Source organism: Cololabis saira, chromosome 9, assembly GCF_033807715.1.
Source record: "Cololabis saira isolate AMF1-May2022 chromosome 9, fColSai1.1, whole genome shotgun sequence".
In the NCBI taxonomy this organism is placed as follows: Eukaryota; Metazoa; Chordata; class Actinopteri; order Beloniformes; family Belonidae; genus Cololabis; species Cololabis saira.
This window is the reverse complement of record NC_084595.1, coordinates 42,123,445-42,140,343: the sequence shown is the minus strand read 5'-3', so window position 1 is coordinate 42,140,343 and position 16,899 is coordinate 42,123,445. Positions and strand designations below refer to the sequence as shown.

The 16,899-nt window shown below is 44.6% G+C and overlaps 1 protein-coding gene across 1 annotated transcript in view; it reads right to left on the bottom strand.

The window, feature by feature from the left end:
* Positions 1 to 16,899, bottom strand: part of dnm1b (dynamin 1b) — a 50,759-nt gene that overhangs the window by 8,474 nt on the left and 25,386 nt on the right. Inside the window, exons 10-22 of the mRNA XM_061729615.1 lie at positions 13,482 to 13,620; positions 13,293 to 13,379; positions 13,091 to 13,161; positions 12,463 to 12,514; positions 12,353 to 12,364; positions 10,946 to 11,059; positions 10,207 to 10,316; positions 9,010 to 9,121; positions 8,868 to 8,879; positions 8,303 to 8,470; positions 8,136 to 8,222; positions 7,130 to 7,284; positions 6,884 to 7,054 (exon numbers count right to left, since the gene is read on the bottom strand). Coding sequence (XP_061585599.1) covers positions 6,884 to 7,054; positions 7,130 to 7,284; positions 8,136 to 8,222; positions 8,303 to 8,470; positions 8,868 to 8,879; positions 9,010 to 9,121; positions 10,207 to 10,316; positions 10,946 to 11,059; positions 12,353 to 12,364; positions 12,463 to 12,514; positions 13,091 to 13,161; positions 13,293 to 13,379; positions 13,482 to 13,620 — 1,290 coding nt within the window. The remainder of the gene's footprint in view (positions 1 to 6,883; positions 7,055 to 7,129; positions 7,285 to 8,135; positions 8,223 to 8,302; positions 8,471 to 8,867; positions 8,880 to 9,009; positions 9,122 to 10,206; positions 10,317 to 10,945; positions 11,060 to 12,352; positions 12,365 to 12,462; positions 12,515 to 13,090; positions 13,162 to 13,292; positions 13,380 to 13,481; positions 13,621 to 16,899) is intronic.

Genomic DNA, 16,899 nt, shown 5'->3' with positions numbered 1-16,899 from the left:
CTCAGGTGGAAGAGTTCAAGTATCTCGGGGTCTTGTTCACGAGTGAGGGAACGATGGAGCGGGAGATTGACAGACGGATCGGTGTAGCGTCCGCGCAGTGATGCGGTCGATGTACCGGACCGTCGTGGTGAAGAAGGAGCTGAGTCGAAAGGCGAAGCTCTCGATTTACCGGTCAATCTACGCACCTACCCTCACCTATGATCATGAACTTTGGGTAGTGGCCGAAAGGACGAGATCACGGATACAAGTGGCCGAGATGAGTTTCCTCCGCAGAGTGGCTGGACGCTCCCTTAGAGATAGGGTGAGGAGTTCAGTCACCCGGGAGGAGCTCGGAGTCGAGCCGCTGCTCCTTCACATTGAGAGGAGTCAGCTGAGGTGGCTTGGGCATCTGTACCGGATCCTCCTGGACGCCTCCCCAGGGAGGTGTTCCAGGCATGTCCCTCCTCCCTCAGGAGGAGACCCCGGGGAAGTCCCAGGACACGCTGGAGAGACTATGTCTCTCGGCTGGCCTGGGAACGCCTCGGACTCCCCTCGGAAGAGCTGGAGGAGGTGTCTGGGGTGAAGGAAGTCTGGGCATCTCTGCTGAAGCTGCTGCCCCCGCGACCCGGGAACGGATAAGTGGCGGACGATGGATGGATGGATGGAAAACATCTAAAATGGGAAAGAGCTGTTGTGCGATTGACTGTACTCATAGATATAGCCAGAAATCGGAGTTATCGTTTTACAGACTGCCGAAAAATAAGCTTAAGAGAGACAAATGGATCGCTGCCATTTGCAGAAACAACTGGATTCCAGGAACCGAAATGTGGATTTGCGGTTCCCATTTTGTATCAGGTAATGTTGGATTTTTGGGTAGCTAATGTTAAACGGTCAAATCATAAAGTTCGGTGCCCTCATCAATTACATTTTGCCAACAAATCCTGCCTTGAAGTAGAACCAAGGGTCAAGACTTTTGTAAGCCTTCAAGCTTTGCTTCGTGTATTTCCCCGGCATAGAAATTAAGTACATATAAATATCAGGAAACTCGATCCCTGGCCAAATATTAATGTCCATGGACCACTGGTTCTTCGGGTTACTGTCAAGTCCAACTGCCTTTAATTTAAGCTGATAACCGGCTGTTATCCCGTCTTCTCCACTAGTTGCAGCCATTTTTGATGATGTTTTGCCACTCAGTGCCAGTCAGGGGGCGTGGTCCAGTTGGAAAGTGACGTCAATGCATACCCTCTATAAACATTCTTATTGTTAATGATTGGTTTGTGTGTTTCTGGAAGAACCCAATGGTTGCTGTATCTTGTTACACTGGAGGCTGTGCTGGGATCCAGCCTTTGGGGAGGTCCCAACAGCAGTAGCAACCTGCGGACCTGACCTTGGCAGCTCTGGGACACTTCTGCATACCTCTTCTGTTCCTGACATCTCGCCTTTATCTATGATCCCAGAGGATGACCTCCAAAGTTACCTGGATGTGTTTGAGGCAACACCCATGGCATGCCAGTGGCTGGCGGCCGCTGCCTCTACTCACTGAGAGTACCCAGGCAGTGGCAGTCGCCCTTCCATTATCTGCTCGGGAGGGGCAAGCCATCCTGGACTCAATAGGAGGACTACCACCACCGGTTACAAAACTAACCGTAGATTCACTCCGAAAGCGTTGAAAATCGCTTGTGGTGGCTCAGGACGCTTGCATCGCGCTGCTTGCCAACGCCTGCCGAAACCTGCAGTGGCCGGGACATATAGCGCATATAGCCTGCATATATCTATATATAGCATCTTCAGTTTCCTATTTCACCATGGATCACACTTTGGGAAGCCTTCTTTATATTTCTGTGTTATTTCCGCATAGACAAGAGTGAGTTTGATGCTCCTTAACAAGTTAGGTCTGCGGATCAACAGCAACCATCAGCCACCAATTGCTCCTGGTGAAGCTGCAGTCTGTCTGCGGTGAGCAGCACTGACACATCAGGTCGTAGCGGATTTGGCCATATTGTTTAAACTGGGTTTTTTTGTGATTATTTTGCATTTTTATTAAACAAACAATTTATCAAATTAAGTCGTTCGGACCATCCAGCTCCTCAACCATCGTGTGCACATGAGCAGTTTAGGTAAAAACGTGAGTGAGCAAAAATGTCAGCGATGGCCGTTATCCTGGTGGAGGCCCATTTAGCACGCCATCCAAAAAGGCTGACCCTGGATCGAGTGATTCTGCCCACCTTGTAGCAGCAGTAAGGCGATGTCCTCTGATCAAACCTGCCTGACGTTGCAAGGGTTGTGACACCTAGAGGAGTTCAAGTATCTCGGGGTCTTGTTCACGAGTGAGGGAAAGATGGAGCGTGAGATTGACGTATCGGTGCAGCGTCCGCAGTTATGCGGTCGGTGTACCGGACTGTCGTGGTGAAGAAGGAGCTGAGTCGAAAGGCAAAGCTCTCGATTTACCGGTCAATCTACGCACCTACCCTCACCTATGGTCATGGACTTTGGGTAGTGACCGAAAGGACAAGATCGCGGATACAAGCGGCCGAGATGAGTTTCCTCCGCAGGGTGGCTGGACGCTCCCTTAGAGATGAGTTTCCTCCGCAGGGTGGCTGGACGCTCCCTTAGAGATAGGGTGAGGAGTTCGGTCACCCGGGAGGAGCTCGGAGTCGAGCTGCTGCTCCTTCACATTGAGAGGAGTCAGCTGAGGTGGCTTGGGCATCTGTATCGGATCCTCCTGGACTCCTCCCTAGGGAGGTGTTCCAGGCATGTCCCTCCTCCCTAGGGAGGTGTTCCAGGCATGTCCCACTGGGAGGAGACCCCGGGGAGGACCCAGGACACGCTGGAGAGACTATGTCTCTCGGCTGGCCTGGAAACGTCTCGGACTCCCCTCAGAAGAGCTGGAGGAAGTGCCTGGGGTGAGGGAAGTCTGGGCATCTCTGTTGAGGCTGCTGCCCCCGCGACCCGGGAACGGATAAGGGGAAGAAAATGGATGGATGGATGGAATTATAAGGTATTAAATCTATTGGCACCAGTGTCTCCCACTCAGCGACTTATGGGTTAACCGAGCAGCTGAACAAGACTTTAAAGTCCATATTTCATAACTTTATTTAGGAGGATGAACTCAGTTGGAACAAACAACTGTTGTTTGCAGTGTGGGAGGTGCCCCAGCACTCCACAGAATGTTCTCCTTTTGAGCTGCTTTTTGGCAGGAAACTACGCAGCGTCTTGGACGTGATAAAGACAGCTGGGAGGACTGAACTTCTCCTGTATCTAAGGTAGAGTCAAGACGCCCCGCAGAGTAAAGCAAGGGCAGTACTGAAGTCCAACTTCCACTTGGAGATAATTTAATTTACGATTAGCAAAAACTCCTTTCCTGTTTGTACAGGGACTGAATGACCCACAGCTATGGACCAAGCACCCGATACCCACGGCCCACCATCCCATAGGCACTCCAAAAGACATGGTTAAATGTCTCTTCCAAGTCCAAAAACCTGTTACGGCCTTGGCCGCAAGTGACTGCGTTCTCTTGGCCCTTGCTGGTTTTGTTCTTTTTCTCTTTTTTTACTAGGTTCCACCTGATTGGTGTTCCTGGGTCTCCGATGCTGGCAGACGATTGGTGGAGACGGGATGGGCCACCATTTAAATATTTGGCGTCTGAGGCAGACGGATCCCTCTCTCCCTGACGGTAGCGGCAACTCCATTCTCTCAGACGTCCTAATTGTAGACTTCATTATAATAGATTAGTTGGTGAAGCGTAGGGTTGATCTGCCCATTGTTTTGGTGATGTGTTTTCCCCAGTTTATTTTAGTTTAGAGAGTTAGGGAAGTCGCTTTTCTTTATTTTTGCACTTTGTTTTGACAGCTAAGGTAGCAATGGGTTTAAAGGCGGGACATTTTGTGCCTTAGTTCACCCTAAGGCACAAAATGCTTCACTTTCCCCTAATTGACATTTATAAATATCCTAACACGTAAAACTAGTAAATAAATCAAATCCATATTTGGAGTGCGCACAACCTTTTCTGCGGGTTTGGGAATTGGGAGATGTTCTTGATGTGGAGTCCTGTGATGTTTTCTGTGATGTTTTCCACTGGTTTATGTCGTACAATGTTGCACAATGTTGTAAGTGGGCAGAACACACAGGTCTGGAACATGCTGACATCATGTCAATCACAGTTAGCTATTTTAGCAGGGCTGATTGATATAATCTGTGCAAACATCCGGAGGTCCTAAGGAACTGTGATGTACATCCGGGACTAGCAGAGCTGAAATGAGAAGTAGAACTGAAACAAGGAGTATTACAGCTGAAATAAGGACAAGTAGAACTGAAAGAAGGACAAGGAAAACTAAAACCAGGAATAGCAGAACTGAAATCAGAGCTAGCAGAGCTGAAACCAGGAATAGTACAATAAAACCAGGACAAGGTAAAATGAAAACAGGACTAATGTAACCAATGGCACTTTTCCACTAGTACCTACTCAGCCCGGCTCAACTCGCCTCCACTCGGTTTGGTTCTTTACCACTAGGGGTCTAAGGTGTCGAGTAGATACTTTTCTGTAACTACTCTGCCGAGGTTCTAAGCGGCTGAGTCGGTTGTATCTGACATCATCACACTACAGGCCACTGATTGGTCGGGGGGTTGGAGTCAGACGTCTGAGTCAGGATGTGACATCAGTGAAAGAGACTCTGACAGTTTCTGGTTCCTTTTATTCGACAGGCAATGTCAGCGCAAAAGTCTGTTTGGTGATCCAACTCTGAGGTGCAGATGTTCATAAACCTGGTGTCTGAGGAGAGAATTAAAAAGGGATCTAGACGGGTGATAAGGAACGACCAGATCTACCAGGAGCTCTGTCACTTCATAGCTGCTCGTGGCTCCCAGCATTTTTTAACTTGGTATCAAACACAAGCCACAGACCCAGCAGCACATCTATCATCTCCTCCAGGTTCTACATCTTTACTGTTGTTGTCTTCTCCATTTAGATCACACAATCAAATACGTCACAGCAGCTTCACTCAAACCTCCTACTTCTGCTGCAGGTGCTGAATTGTTATGGAAAAGAAACCAGGCCAAGTTGAGTCGAGCCGAGTAGGTACTAGTGGAAAAGTGCCATAAGACCAGGACTAGTAGAACTTTAATCACGACGAGTAGAGCCTAAACGAGGACTAGGAAAGATGAAACCAAGACTAGTAGAACTGAAAGCAGAACTAGCAGCTTAAACCAGGACCAGTAGAACTGAAACCAGAAGAAGGAAAGATGAAAACAGGACTAGTGTAGCTAAAAAAAGGACTAGCATAACTGAAACCAGAACAAGGAATGATTCCATTCGATTCAATTTTATTTTATTTATATAGCATCTATCACAACAGAAGTTGTCTCCAGGATCTTTCCAAAGACCAGAACATGACCCCCGAGCAATTATTACATAAACATAACATAAACAATGACAGGTAAAAACCTACACTAGAAGGAGAAAAACCTTAAAGGGGACCTATCATGGCATCTAATACCTATTTTAAACAGGCCTTGAATGTCTTAAAAACAAGCTTTTGATTGTTTTTGCTAAATAAATTTGAAATTCAGCCTCTGAGCCATGTCTTTATCTTCCCATTCTCTAACCTCATTATCTATGCAGGATTCTGTGTGGGCGGGGCTATGATAATGAGGCTCTGTGCTGATTGGCTGCCTAAATGACGCGATACACGAAAAAATGGCGGAAGCTCCGTCCGGCGGAGTAACCGTGTCATAACTGCATGCGATGCGGGCGAGCATCAGCAACAAAATCAATTCAATTGCTTTATTTTCTATTGGACTGTCCTAACTGACCGCAGCGACACAGTGCACCGTTTTGAGCTGAACATTTGTCGGGCGCCCTGCTTCTATTCTCTTCCTGTCGCTCGCGTTGAAAGCCGGTTGAAAGCCGGTTGAAAGCGCTGTAGGAAACAGTCATGATGAGGAACGGCTGATCCAGTTAGTTGAAGTGAGAAGTTATCTCTATGATTCCTCCTCATTTCACTACAAAAACCTCAATAAAGTGGCAGCTGCTGGAGGGAGATGGACAGAGAGCGTCCGATCTTACGCAGTGCTACGATAGTCGGACGCTCGCATGCAGTTACACGGTTTTATAGTTGTGGGCGTGGTTTGCATTTTGGTTAAGTAACGAAAGGGAGCAGAATCTGAACGGCTCATAGAAGCCACATCACACTGGACGGCTCATCTGGGCGGCTGTACAGACACTGCAGAATTTGGTTGCTTTCCTCCTTCTCTGAGTTGGCAGGCTGAGGGGAGACCACTTTATATATGTTAAAGCAAGAGAAAACCTGTTTTTCATAATAGGTCCCCTTTAAGCCAAACAGTGGCAAGAAACCCCCCCCTTTAGGAGGGAAGAAACCTTGAGCAGGACCTGGATCTTAAGAGGGGACCCTCCTGCCGGAGGCCAGCGAAGATGGAACCAGGACTAGTAGACCTGGAACCAGGTTTAAACTGATCCTGATTCCAAAACGTAGAAATCAGTTCCTGTTCCCTCATCTTCTGCTGGACAGTCCCTTACTGGTGCAGAAACAAGTTCTGGTCTGACCCACACTGACACCTGGACTGTGACAAGTGTGGACATGCGTTCACACTCACATGTTTGGTTTGGTTCAGTTAAATAAATAAATATATGACCTGTAAGTTAAGTGGTGACCCAGTGTTGAACCAACCTTTGGTGTTCTGTCAGCATCAAAGGATTTAAAAGATTTTTCATACAGTAATGAAGGACACTGGGGTTCCTGGTTTCCAACAGTCCAGAACATAATTACCCATCTACATGTGTGAGCACAGTTTAAAAGGACCAGAGCAAGATCCTGGTGGTACCAGACACCCCAAGGTCAGACTCTGACCTTGCGGTTCCTGGAACATCCAAACAAAGCTCTAGAAGTACCTGGGGACGCCAGGCGGGGGTGCTCTGTTGGGCCGTGAGGGGACGGATGGTGGAGGGCCAGGATCAGGTGACACCGCGGGACGTGAGGGGGGGCCGGGGGCAGCACGGCCACCGGGTCGAGGTGGACCAGGAGGAGCCCGGCGCTGTGGAGTCGGACTGGACATGGGAGACCTGCAGAGACCAGCGGGATCTCAGTGGCTACTCACACTTCAGATTCTTGGAGCAGCTGATCTGTTAGCAAGTTACCTGCGCCCAGATGGCATTCCTGTCACCTCCAGCCATGAGTTATCGACGGGTGGAGGCATCGTCGTGGTGATGGTGGAGGTGCTGATGTCCCCGATGATACTGAGGCCTTCCTTCAGGGCGTGGTACATCCGGAGCATCTCATCTCGATGTGTGGCCTAGACATGAGACACGTCTCATGAGTTTCACCTGTCTCTCCAAGTCTCACCTGTCCCTCTATCACTCACCTGTCTGAGGGTTCTTTCACACCTGTGGCCCGTTTGTTTTGTTCCGATTCAGGGGCTAAATCGATACAGTTGTTTAATTTTTCGCTTGTAGCGTTTGTGTTCACAAGGCAACCGTCTGTAGCGGTTCAAAGCTGTTAACAAATGCCATGAACCAACTGTTCTCTCATTGGTCAGGAATGAACGCGGAAGGAGTTTCCTCTTCTGTACGCCTGGAAAAACAACAGTGGTTATAACCCCTTTCACATAGGGGGCGCAAAGTGCAGACCGCCGCCGGTGATCCCATTCATTGTGTATGTGCTACCGGCGCAAGAGCGGAACGCTCTGCCGCCGAAATTGGAGGCGCACAAGAGGGCGCCTGCCGCGGCATTTGCGCCGCACCTGCCTGCCCGAATTGAACATTTTTTAATTTCACCGTGCCGCGCTGCAACGATATATCGGCGCGTCCAATAGGAGAGAAGGTGGTGGAGGCTCTACGCCGAGTCTGCGCCTTACCGGTTTGCGCGGCGCCCACCGCTGGGTGAAAGCAGCTTATGAGTGAGTTGTGTTGGTTGCTGTGTCGATTATGTTCTCACTACAAACGCACTAATCCGGGTCTGGAATGGAAAATGGAATCGAGCCGAGACCACCTCTCCTAGGAGATCTCGGCTTGCTTGTTTTGTGCCGCAATTGGCGCGATTGCTGTGTTCAGATATACCAAACAAACCGATCTTTAGGGGGAAACGCTCCCTGTTTCGGAACAACTGCTCCAAACGGGACAGATGTGAGAGCACCCTGAGTCTCACCTGCTCCTGGGACTCCTCCATCAGGGTGTTCTGGTCTCCGCAGGAATAAAGATGAGCCAGCAAGTCAGAGTGGATGAACTCCTTTGTCTGAGGGTCAAAAATGAGGTCCCATGACTTCTGCAATCGTTTCCTGTGTATACCTGAGAGTACCTGAGTGTGTTCCATACGTTGTTGACCATCAGGTGCATGATGGTCTTGGGGATCATGTCTCTGACGGTGCGGTGGATGATGGCCAGGTATGAATCCACCAGGTTCCTGACGATCTCCACCTGTCGCTCAAGCTGAGGGTCCATACTGTGGATCTGGCCGTCGGTGCTGGACTCCTCTGCCTCCCCCTGTGCACACACACACACACACACGCACACACGCACACACACAAATAAGTAACAGCAAAGAGAGAGTGATCTTGAAGGCTGCCTATGGGCGGGACCAGCTTGACGCGTCACCCCTTGTCAGTTACAGTAGAAAGGACAGCCAAAATGCAAGATTCAGGTGTTGAACGGCGGATTTCTTCTGATGTAAAAATGGTAAAACATAAGCTGAACTAGTTAGAGATGAGGTTTTAATGAGTTTAAACAGAGTGTAAGCTAATCAGAACACAACACAATTAAAAGCATCACAGAAAACATTAAAGTTACAAATAATACAAGACAAAAGGTCTACCCAAAACCCAGAAAAAAACATTGTAAACTTAAGTCTGGACAAATGCAACCCAATCATGCAGAGGCTCACCTTTTCTTTATCCTGCAGCAGGATGGTAAAAAAAGAGGAGTCACATGAAATATTCATGATGATTAAGATACTAATGAAGCAGTAAGGGTGGTGCAGTATTTCATGTAGTATTGTGTGCTAGAGCTGCAGTATGGGGGAGTACCACGCTGCGTTCAGGGTACACTCCAGCACGTAGAAAAGAAGCCTTCCAGCCGTCCACCTCCTCTTGAGACTCATTGGCCAACTCCAACTGACGGTAGTCCTTGTACACATTCCTGCAGCATCACAACAGCAATCACAGTTTGTCAGCATGAGGCTAAGTTAGCCAACATAAGCATATGGATAACTTAGCTGCTGTTAGCCTGTGGCTAACATTGCTTTGGTTAACATGCGGCTGATTTAGCTGTGGTAAATTCAGCTTGTGCCTGATTAGCGTAATTAGCATGTGGCTAGGGTTTCCAACTCCCTGTAAAATAAATAAGGGATCCCTCACCGGCAGGGCCGGCCAACCCGATTGCCTTCACCCTTCCTGACGTGGTACATTTTTTTAGCCCCTTTTTTTGTGAGTGAAACGATTTTTTAACTATTTGACTTGAACCTGAATTGAATTAGATGCATATTTTTGAACGCCGTGAACACATGGAAACGAATTATTATCCAGCAATTCACTTTAATACAAAATAACAAAATGAACTGAATAAAATAAGTATCTTTATAAAACAGAAACCTGTCCTGCTTAACTTAAAATGGTATAAATTAATATAAAAAAATAGAAAGAAAAAGCAGAACATCCTTTCTGTAGTAGTGCACATTTTTAATGGAATAACAAAAGTGCAATCAGAAAGTCTAAAAAATAAAAAATAAAGATAAAAATAAAAACAAAAGTAGAAATTAAAAAAATGAAAATAAAAAGTGCAGTGCCATAAATAAAATTAGATGGATAAAAAAAGAAATGTGTTATGTAATATGTTACAAAGTTATTGCACAGTTCGGTTTGTTTTTGGTCGTTTCACCACGCAATATGTGAATGTTGAATGTACATTTCTCTTTTTTTTCTTTTCTTGGGGAATATACAGTGTTAATATAGATATGTATATATATATATATATATATATATATATATATATATATATATATATATATATATATATATATATATATATATAATTAAATGTTGTTGTAAATATCTATTTTTATCTTTATTTAGCACTCACTATGCTTTATTTATTTGACACTCCCTGGATCTGTGCACAGGTTTGTGTGCTCTTTTCCTACGACAATAAAGACCCTGATTCTGGTGTAGGACGCCCTCCGGGTGGAGGCCTGTTGGTGGTTCTGTTAATGACGCACAAACACACACCTGTGTTCAGTGCTGAACAGGGCGAAGATGTGTTTGCTGGACATGAAGCTCTTCTCAATATCCTTCAGCTTCAGGTTGTCCACAGACAGCATGTACTTCTTCTCCTTCTCCTGTAGGACACGCAACAACAACAATACCGTATCAACAAAAATCCCCTTTCCTCAGGTCCTCCTCACTGTTGCATGTGTCCTGGAGGATCTGAGCTCACAGGTGATAATAATTATCAGATGGGATCTGCTGCAAGTTCTGAAACTAGACCTGACTTGCAACTTGCAGTCACTGGGCCAACGGGTCTTTTTGCGTAAATAAACAATCCCCAATGGGGGAGGGCTTATTTTTTTGCTGGGAACATCTACTTTTTTCAACAAATAAAAATAAAATTGTTGCCACATGTATTTCTTGCACATTTTCTGTATCACATGTTGGTATCTTAGTCTAACAATGTTTTTTCAGGCAAAGAATGTTGTTGTTTGGGTACAAAGGTGCACAAAGTATACTTCATTATCAACCAATAACGCATTTGAAAAAGCCTGGTTCTGGTACCAGATCCCCACCATTTAAATGATCAATCACAGAAATAATTATTTAGATTATGATAATAGTATTTTTTACTATTATTTTTAACTAAAGCACATAACACCACCTAGTGCGTGTGTGTGTGTGTGTGTGTGTGTGTGTGTGTGTGTGTGTGTGTGTGTGTGTGTGTGTGTGTGTGTGTGTGTGTGTGTGTGTGTGGTACCTCGTCATCTTTGTACCAGGACAAAGTCTCGGCCGTCAGGACGAACCAGTACTCTTTAGCTCCGCCCTTCATGATGCTGATGTTGTTGATGGTGAGCCAGCCTTTACGGATCACCTGGAAGAGTTGTGACATCAGTGAAACATGTGACTGGCTATGATGTCATCAACCATTAAGATGGGACATCACAAGACCCAACAGACCTGGGGCCTCATTTATAAAGCTTGCTTGCGCACAAAACAGGGCTTGAAAGATGTGCAAGCCAAGGTTGGGATTTATTAAAAAAAAACTAACCGAGAAATGTGTGTATCTTTACGCCAACCCTGAACATTTTGCAGATATGGGGAACTGGCGACGCAGGCGCTGAGGTGGTGAAATGAAGCCAGATTCATGTCATGCTTTTAATGTGATCACATATCAGACTTATAGATCCATGTACATCCAAGCCGGTGTTCTGCCGAGGTGTCCTACCTCGGCAGAAAATACTACCGTACGATCCCCGTTTCTTTTATCTCAGTTTCTTTTTCTTCAAAGGCTTTTTCATGCAAATAGATGATTTAACAGCAGGAAGTCAGAAAGTGCTTCACATAGATCTATGTGTACGACGCTTCGGCGGGAGAAAAAAACCCGTCAGATCACGCTTCCACATAGATAAATGTTGATGTCTATGTGGAAGCGTGATCTGACGGGGTATTTTCATCTGTCAAATCATCCTACCTGCATTTATCTATGTGGAAGCGTGATTTGATGGGTTTTTTTTTCTTCCGCCTAGATTTCTTAGAGTTCAGGATATGTGACCCCTAAGTCTGCCTGCAAGTCCAGTGAATAACCCCATAGATCAATCTGTTTGTTTATTGGTTTAAAATGCACATTAATAAACAGATAGCTCGGTGGGTTGAGTGGGTGCAACATTTTCACTTTTAATAATATTATTTGTTCTTTTGTATTGCACCAATCACCACAACAAATTCCTTGTGTGTGTTAAACAACTTGGCAATAAACTTATTTCTGATTCTGATACTGATTCTGACATACTGTACATGTATGTAGAGGCTCTAGCCATCGTGCAGGCTGTGTGGGTTTGAATCCCAGCCCTGTCATTCTTTACTGCGTGTTTTCCTCTCTCTCGCTACTTGTTTCCTGTTTTGCTACTTTCAAAATTAAAGTCACAGGAAAATGAGACAGTTTAGTAGAAATAAGTATGAATGTTGGCTCACATGAATTTAATGCTGTTAAAAGATCTGAATGGTGATGTGTCCCTCTGCTGTCTCACTAATGAGCTAATACTTGTTTTCTCTGAAAGCAGCGTTAGACAAACTGAACTTAACCAAACCATATCAAAAACCTAACAAACCAAATAAAAAAAATGTCCAATTCCCAACCACTTAAGAAAACCACACACACACTCACCATGATCTCGTCCTGGTTGCCATAGAAACAGAAGCAGAGAAAAAGATGGAAGAAGATGAGTCACCCATTCATCTTTAGTCTCCCCTCCCACGTCAAATTCAGGGACTTACCTGGGTCCCTGCAGTCTTCTTCTTGTTTGCCTGATTGCTCTTCTGCTGCGCGCTGGCACACACAATCAAACACACACACACACAAAAACAAATCAGCCCAGGTACATGTGATACACCTGGATCCCAGGTGTTTCCAACACATTCTGCTCAGTTTCAAGAGCGCGGGAGAGTCTGACAGGAGCCAATGAATAGAAGGAGGGTAGTGTGTAAAACCTTCTAGACATGGTCTGTTGCTCTACAGGTCTGTTCATATACAGGTGTGTAAGGATGGGAATCGAGAACTGGTTCTTGTTCGGAACCGGTTCCCAGTGTTTCAATTCCTTGGAATCGTTTGCAAATTTTGCAAACGATTCCCTTTTTGATTCCAGTGGGAACGAACGATGTCATTACACACGTTGCGTAACCAGCAGTCAATAGTAAACATGGCCCCAAGCAATACAAACACTCAATAGTCTGGTTACATTTCAGTAAAAAAGAGACGACAGGGCAACTTGAAATTAAAGGTGTGTTCATCTATAGGTGTGTTGGTCTACATGTTCTATGGTCTACTTTTTTGTGATTCTTCTGTGGCGCCACTTTCACATCAAAGTTTCTTCTAAAGAGGAAATGCTTCTCAGCAGCTTCTTACTTTGCAAAGCCGATGAAGTCCTCGTGGTTGGTGTTCACATAGGACAGCTCAATGTCAATCTGCAGAAACACCTGAGGACAGAGTGACAGATGGACATTAGGACAGACAGACCATTGTTTATTCATTTGTTGAACAGACATCTTGTTTCTGTGGCCAAACTCAACTTGGGGGCATCGTGAATGAACAGACTCTTTTGACTCACCTGGTCTTTGCATCGACTCTCTCTGTCTCTGATGTGCTGAGTGACGATTCTCTCCATCTCCTCTCGGAGCAGCGGGTACTGAGCCAGCTGGAGACGAGAAGCAGGAGACACAGGTGGACAGAGTCAGAGTGGACCAGGGCTGAGAACTCGACACATTTGGTGAAACTGATCTCAGCAGAGGGGCAGTACCTTCTGTGTACACTGGCGGACCGTGTTGACCAGCTCCGTGATCACCATGTCCACACACTTGTGACACGGATCCTTGATCTGAGCCATCTGTCGCTTCACAATGGTCTCGAATGCCATGTCCGGTGTGAACAGACCCGTCCTGAGCAGGAGACACAGGTGAGAAGGTACTCCACACAGCCTCCCACAGTAACCTCACCTGTACACACTGGTTTAACTAGGGATGCCCCAATACCGATACTGGTATCGGTATCGGGGCCGATACTGCCCTCATGTACTCGTACTCGCAGAAATTCTCCGATACCACGCACCGATACTTCATTGTTGTTGTAGTTACTGGTCAGCGCATCTAGGGGAGATGTTGAGCCGCAAATTATACAAACTGGACGGTTGAGTATTACCCTTACTCACAGGGAACTTTATTAAACACTCCACGTAACTCACAGTACAACGTGGTCTCATTGCGGGTGCATCGGCTGCGCATGTGCGGTGCTTCACCTGAAGCCGTCCATGTGAAACAACATAAACAATTCCATTGTTACTGATGAAGCATTGTGACAGCTTGGCCCCCCTGCAGGGGCAGGTTGCCCCAGTCCTACCTCCTGCAGGGCTTTGAACTGGACTCAACACATTTTAAGTAGCTTCAACTTCCTATCACACCTTGGAAGTTGCCTCAAACAGACTTGGAACACTAGAGCACCCCATGGGGTTATTTTCGTCTGTGGCCTATTGTCTCACAGAAGTTCCTGCGTCTTGCATCCCTGCTGAGACAGAACCATATATGGATTTCCTGACGAAAGATCACACCTTTTACTGTCTCTCACTGACTCGTTCATTCCTGTTGTTTGTTCTTGTATAAAAAGCTTGTTACAAAATCACTCGAGGTCGGCACACCAACTTCAGACTTGATCTGTGCTGGTCATGCCCACGGCCGGCTTACTGATTAAAAACTCTCTATACCACGAGCGGACTTCTGAACTGGTTTTTGATAAATTCCTCAACAATTTGGTGCTGTGACCCGGATGACAATAGACCTTCGATGGAAACTCCTTTTCCAGAACAACGGCACAATCAGCGACTCTATCTAAAATTTTAGAGGTAAGGGATCCACTTGCAAAATCCCAAATTATTGTTGCTGAGTTGTTGTCGAAAGTCTGTGAATTGGAGTGCCGGAGAATGGTTGACGTCATCCTGAAATTTTAGGTAAGTCCGCTGTGTGGTTGTGAGTAAGGGGTTATTGGGAAAAGTTATTGTAGAGATGTTTAGGAATGCTGACAATTTCATAACACTTGAATTTGATTGTGTTGCGAGAATGCTTTGCTTATCCTGCCTTAGAATTTGACTCGCTCTTCTAAAAAGGTTTAATGTCTCGGGTAACATTAAAGAGAGAAATGGCCAGAACGCCATGGTTGGTCTGAGTACCAAAAACATTGTCCGGTGGGACTTATTGCATATGCAGGACGTGGGGTCCGTAAGTGTTAGAACACTGATATATTTGTGAGAAATAGACATATACTGTATGTAGAGGAACTGTTTTTATTTTATAAGTGGGGATGACACGCTCTCCCAAATGAGGTATATTTCATTTCTGCAAGAATCGACTAGCTCTTCTTGCATCAACAGGAATGATTTGTATGCTCTGAAGTAGACTGATGGTTGGAAGAATTAGCAAGTGATTTGTGGGTAAAAGTGAGTGTAATTGAAAGTTTTTTTGGAGGGATCTTACAGTAAGAAAATGGAAAGTTTTTGGGAAGTTTTTCAGTTCTTTAAATACATGTATGGTAATCACGGTACCGATAGTTTTATTTGTTAGTTTGTTACTTAGTTAGTATTAAATATTGTTAAATAACTAAAAGCACTTCAAACTCCCTCAGATCTTTGATGAAAGTAGACGCCGTAATGCAGAATCCCAAATTGCTTCGCTTACTGATCAAAATAAAAAAGCTGATGGCTCTACTAGAAGGATTCAAAAACACAACGCAGACCAAAATGAAATTAGAGAACCAGTTAAATGATAAAATCAAAACCTTTATCCGGTGAAACTGATTAAAGAATCAGGTGACGATGACACTTCTGATGACGACTAGATTTTACAAAAATCCAAGATCTGTTGCCTACAAAATTTGGAGCCAAATAATAGTAAGAGATTTTAAATAAATAAACAAAAATGGCTAGAGGAAACCGCTGTTAAACTAACTTTGCCACATGATTTGAAAAGTAAAGTACTTGATGCTTGAAGAATTCTCTTTAATCCCACAGCTGTTGCCAAAATCACACCAGAGCAAGCTCAGACCTTTTTACAATATTTATTGCCTTAACAGTTCAAAGGGAAGTAGTTGATAATCCCAGGGAACTTTATGCTAAAATAGGGTTGACAGCAAAAGAGAATTGTGGTCTGTCACAAGATCAGATTGATAGATTTCCTCCAGGGTACATGCAAAATATATATTTGCTAATTGCCCTCAACAAAGGGTAGGGATGGATAACGCAAAAAAAAGAATCTGAAATGTATGAAAATACTAATGTTTTTTCAAAAGTGTTTCCTACACAGGTTGAGCGCTGAGAGGAGGCGCAGAGGAGCCAGCCAATGATCATTCACACCAATCGACATGTCATACACGTCTCAAACAAAGAAAATGGGAACGGCTCCCATTGTGGTGAGCCAAATCAGAGCATCCCAATTTACATAATCTTATCCTGCCTATGGTAACTTCATCATGTAAGTGCATGGAAATCTGTCTCTGAGCGAACTCATTACCTTACTTAAGTAGAAAATTTGGTTATGTATACTTCACTGGAGTAATTATTTTTCAGACGGTTTTTACTTTTACTCCTTACATTTTCACGCAATTATCTGTACTTTTTACTCCTTACATTTTAAAAACAGCCTTACTCTATTTCATTTCGGCCTTTAAAAAACTATCCAGTTAAATTGTGCCATCCGGATAGAGTGAATTTGGTTGTGGTGGGATGAGAAGTATAAACATAATTGGTTTGTACGTGTCTGCTCTCTGAAACACATGTCAATGCTCAATAGTGCAAATATATGGTTCTTTAATATATTTGCATTATACTAAGAGGCATTAATTTTCAATGGCTTTTAGCCTTAATGGTTTTTCCCCCTTATATTACTTTTACTTTTATACTTTAAGTATTTTTGAAACCAGTACTCTATACTTTTACTTGAGAAAATTTTTTTGAGTTGATACTTCAACTTCTTTTTTTTTTTTTTTTTTTTTTTTTTTTTTTACCTTGTCTGCACACATATTATTGATTGATACCATGACGGTAGAAACCAAAAGTGTATATATGTGCATTATTACTATATATGTTATATATACATATATATACGCACACATATGCGTACACATACATAAATATACACATACAAACCCAGTGTTGTTTGTGTTTTTTTTTTTTT